This window comes from Colobus angolensis, unplaced genomic scaffold, assembly GCF_000951035.1.
Source record: "Colobus angolensis palliatus isolate OR3802 unplaced genomic scaffold, Cang.pa_1.0 Scaffold144, whole genome shotgun sequence".
NCBI classification, from domain to species: domain Eukaryota; kingdom Metazoa; phylum Chordata; class Mammalia; order Primates; family Cercopithecidae; genus Colobus; species Colobus angolensis.
The window spans coordinates 2257676-2262580 of NW_012114533.1; the positions used below are offsets into that span (position 1 = coordinate 2257676).

Genomic DNA, 4905 nt, shown 5'->3' on the forward strand with positions numbered 1-4905 from the left:
ACAGCCCCAGAGAGGGCTGAAGTGGAAGTCACAGAAGAGCGCGTCACTGCACTCCAGCCTGGGCAACAGAGTGAGAATCCATCTCAAAAAAAAAAAAAAAAAAAAAAAGCAAGCATTTATATATAGCATTTCCTAGGTACCAGGCATTAGTCTAAGCACTTTACACCTTTTGCCTTATTTAATCCTCATAACAATCCTATGAAGCTAGAAATATCCCTATTTTTATAGATGAAGAAATAGAGGCTGAGTAAAGTTAAGCAACTTGCTCAAGCCCAAAAACTGGTATTTAACAGTGGGAGGTTTGAATCCATGCACTCTGACTCCTTTCCACCCCACAAGTTTTGTTTTTTGTTCTTGTTTTGAGATAGAGTCTTGCTCTGTCACCCAAGGCTAGAGTGCAGTGGCAGAATGTTAGCTCACTGTAACCTCCTCCTCCTGGGCTCAAGTGATCCTCCTGCCTCAGCCTCCCAAGTAGCTGGGACTACAGGTACATGCCACCACACTCAGCTAATTTATTTTTAGGAGAGATGGGGTTTCCCCATGTTGCCCAGGCTGGTCTCAAACTCCCCAGCTCAAGCAATCCGCCCACCTCGGCCTCCCAGTGCTGGGATTACAGATGCGAGCCCCCACGTCTGGCTACTCCACAAATTAAACCAGACAACTGGTGGGGAGGGCAGGGGGGTCACAACTACAACTACCCAACCCCTCTTCCCTGCTAAAATGGAAATGCCCCTTGCATTCCCCAGGCCTTGGGATGTCCTGCCATGCCCCTTCCCCATCATTGCCTCTGACCACACCTGGCACATGGTAGCCTCATTCTCGTCCAGACTGTCCCGCAGCTGCTGAAGCTCTGCCTCCCGCTCTCGGAGCTTTCCTTCCAGGACACAGTGCAGCAGGGCCTCGTCCGAAGGAGGTGGAGGCGGGGGTGGTGGTGAGCGCTCCCCACAGGAGCTGCTGTCAGGGGAGCCCCGGGTACCATTGCCCAAAAGCCCAGCAGCCACACGGCCCCCCAGGGAGCCTGTGCTCTTGCTGGAGGAGGACCGGCCACTGTCTGAGTGGGAGGGCCCAGTAGGGACCCCTCGGGCTGGCCCAGGCAGTGCCCCTCGCCCAGAGCCATGGGAAGGCAGGTGCCCGCCTGGGGAGCTGGTGGTTGGCTCGGCACCTCCGGTGCTGTAGGTGGGCAGGCTGGACAGTGAGTTTCGGCCAGAGTCGGATAGCGTCCCTGATGGGCAGCCACTGGCCCAGCCACTAAATGCCAGGGGTTTGTCAGCAGCTGAAGAGGAGGAGGAAGAAGAGGAGGAGGAGGCAGGGCCCCCAAACAGCTGCGTCAGGCTGCCCTGGCTCCCAGACAGCCCGGTGGCCCGAGGACCCATGAAGCTAGGCAGGGACGGAGCCCCTCGAGGTTTGGGCAGCACTGGCTTGAAGGCTGTTGGGCGGATCAGGATCTTCTCCATGTTCTGAAATGAGGTGCCATGTGACACTGGAGATGAGCTGCCCAATCTTGCAGAGCCCTTATGACACTCCTTGCCCTCCCATCTGGGGTCCCCAATGCCCATATATTCGTAACAATTGCGGCCACTGGTGGAGGTGGCCACGAGTGTCAGCTTTCTGTCAAGCAATCTGAAAGGTTTACCCCCATTATCTAAATATGATCACTATTCCCACATTACAGATGAGGAAATGGAGGCTCAGCAAGGTTAAAGGCCTTGACCAAAGCCAAACATATAACTGGTGCAGAAATAACCAGAACATAAGCAACTAGCACTTAACAACTGCATATGCTATACATTATTTGACCTTCATGTCAGTTCTAGAAACTGAGGCTCAGGTTAAGTGACTTCCCTGAGGTCACACATCCAGAATGAGAGAGAGCTGGGATTAGGACCCAGGTCTGGTGAATCTGAAGCCCACACTCTTTCCTCTATATAAGCTTCTAAATTCCAGTTTTCCAAGTGGGGACTCCCGTTCTACCCAGGCCCACAAGGAAGAGCTGGTCCTCACCTTCTCCAGCTTTCCAGAGACAGGGATGAGCTTCGGTGGTGGGCCGCGGAGGTGGGCATTGTGTGCCCGCTGCTCTCGAGCATCCTCAACATCACTGCTTGGGCTCGGGGGTGACTCTGTCCGGAAGTCCTCATTGATGTAGGTGAAGCTGGTGACAGGGACAGCCTTCCTAGGAGGCACAGCTGGGCACAGCGGCTCCTGTGCCTCATAGCCACCCCGCAGCAGGCCATCCTGCTGGCGGAAGAAGGTAGGCCCAGGAGGGCCGTGGTGGCGGGGAGGAGCTGGACCCCCGGGACAGGGCCGGCCTGAGATAAGGCTGCTCACACTGCCCATGGCTGGAGCTTGTGGGGCAGTGGCAGCTTCAGGAGCAGGCTCCAGTGGCACTGGCAGAGTCTGCACAATGGCCATGGTGGCAAAGGCTCAGGCCTGGCCAGCGGCCTCGCAGGTGACCTGTAAGCAGGGCAGTGGTATCAGAGTCCCTCCACCTAGAGACCCTTCCTGACCCACTGATCCTGACCAAACACCTCCTTGACATCAGTAACAAGCCTTGATCCCCACACCAAGACTTCCCCTTCAAGTGCTGGAATGAACCTCAATTCCCCCTGGGCCCCAGACCACACTGTCCAATGCTGGTCTGAACAGGGCTGAGGATTGAATTCAGTCAGTAGAGATGCTGAGAGGGATGGGAGGCCTGGGTGATTACTGCAGAGCTACTTGTCAGCAAAGACCCAGGCCTAAGCCCAATCCTGCATCCCACAGAGGCCAGGACTCAGGTGAGGGAGGGGCCCTCTCTCCCAGCTTGAAGCACAGGTCCCTGGTCCTCTAAGCCAGGTGGGCAATTTGGGCTGAAGTACCTCAGGGGTGCAATCAGCACCTCAGATGGTAATTAGGGAACAAAGAGCCAAAGTCAGTCAGTGCCCTGCCTCCCTCTGCTGGGCCTCAGTTTCTCCCAGACAGTGAGGCGGCTAAACTGCCTCTCTGTGGATCCAGCTAAATAAGAAAACCACCACTCTTAAGGAGTCCACAGGTGTCCTTTGGGGTCTCCTGCCTCCCAGAGGTGGATGCAGGCTCATACAGTTTCCGTGACAACTCCTAACCTCTGCACCCCCAATCAGTGAGGCCTAAAGGAGCCTCCACAGGCCCTACCCCACTGCCAACCTCTCTGAAATCCTACAGCTTCAGAAGGTCCCCAGACTAACCCTGAGGGGAGGAAGGGAGAAGTCCCGCCTTCACCTCTAGTGGCTGCTCCAAAACCTCACTTCCACAGAACCCAGGCAAGACGGCTCCACCTCCCCAGGCCCTGCTCCTTCCTGGAAGCAGCTGCAAGCCTCCACCCAGAACCCCCTCCCTAGTCCCAGTCCCGAGGCCGCTGATGACCAGGACTTAGGCATCTGCTGAAGTCATCATGCAGAGCAGGGCCAAGAACTGGACAGAGAATTGCACTGGGAGTAGGAATGTGTGCATTTAGTTATTTGTTGTGTGACTACATGCACAGGAGCGTGGAAATGAACACGTGTATATGAAAATGTGTGTGAAAGCATTGTGAATGTGAGCCTACACGTGTGATGTATCAGTACATTCACATATATGAGTTCATGTGTGAATTCACATGTGTATATCTTACAAGAGTATGTGGGTAAGGGGTCATTAGAAAGCCTGTGAAAGTTATAAATGTGGATCTAACAAGTGAATTTGCGGTGTGTGGGAGAGACGGTGCCTGGACAGCTTTGTCAGTAAGTTCATGAGTTTATGTGTGATCTCCTATGTATGTGTGCGACTAGGAAGGTGAGCGCACCAGGATGTGCAGAGGAACCTGTGAACATGGGCACGCAGGTATGAGACTGGTGGAAGCCTGGGTGGCTTGAGGGCCCGTTGGTGGGGGGAGCCTGTTTCCTTCCCTCTCTGGCATGTGGGGAGAGGTGGGACATTATCTAACTCCTTTGCCTGATCTGTTCCCCTTCTTTCTCGCATGCGCTCCATTAAATCCACCGCCCTCCTTCCTACCCAAGTCAAAAGATACTGCGAACCAGGAAGAGGTGTCCAGGCTGGGGCAGGAGCTGTGGGGAGCTGGGGGAGGGGTAGGCCGGGCGCAGGGAGCCATCACAGGCCCCTCTGCAGGGCGGGGGCTCAGTCCACCCCACACATCCCAGCGCCTAGCAGAGCAGATAGAGAAACCCTTCCCCTCCCCTCTCTGGGCCCACTCCAGGGCGTGGAGTGAACAGTGGGGAAGGGACTTCTTAGGGGGCCAAGGGCTGGCACCTCTGTTGCATTTCCCCACTTCAGCGAGCACGGAGAAAGTGAAAACTGAAGGAAGGAGACAGGCTCAGAGAAAGACAGGGACCCAAAAGAGACAAAGACTTGGAGAGGCCCGAGGGTCAGGCCGACAAGGAGATAGTCAGGCGTACCCAGTGAGCCAGGGACCCCAACCCCACGGAGCCGAGGGCCCCTAAGTCCAAAGTGCCACAGAGCTGGGCCCTGAGAGCCACATACCCAGGGAGCCAGAGCCAGGAGTCTGGAAAGCCAGGCCCAGCCAGCCCGGCTCCCGCTCTTGGAGAGAAGGAGGGGCAAGTGGAGGCTCCATTTTGAGAATTGCGTTTGTGGCTGTGGGAGATGGGAACCCCTCATTCTCCCCAGCACCCCCTGAGCAATCACTCTGGCCCAGGAGCACCTCTCTTTTAGCGGGCTGAGGGGAGCTGAGGGCTGGAGCTGGTTCAGGGCCGGTGAAGGATCTGAAGAGTTGGGGAAAGTCTCCCTGCCACCCAAACTCCAAGGACCAGTCAAGCGGGATCAAGTCTGCGATCACGAGTTCCCACTCGGCGGCGGGAAGCCGGGAGCCCCCGATCCATCCTCCAGAATCCAGCCCCCCTTCCACAAAGTGGGGGCGTCTGGGGAACGCTGTCTCCC

The 4905-nt window shown here is 56.1% G+C and overlaps 1 protein-coding gene across 1 annotated transcript in view; it reads right to left on the reverse strand.

The window, feature by feature from the left end:
• Positions 1-4905, reverse strand: part of LZTS2 (leucine zipper, putative tumor suppressor 2) — a 10870-nt gene that overhangs the window by 2895 nt on the left and 3070 nt on the right. The window contains exons 2-3 of the mRNA XM_011935525.1: positions 2002-2451; positions 798-1457 (exon numbers count right to left, since the gene is read on the reverse strand). Of these exons, the coding sequence (XP_011790915.1) occupies positions 798-1457; positions 2002-2409 (1068 nt within the window). The 5' untranslated portion in view covers positions 2410-2451. The remainder of the gene's footprint in view (positions 1-797; positions 1458-2001; positions 2452-4905) is intronic.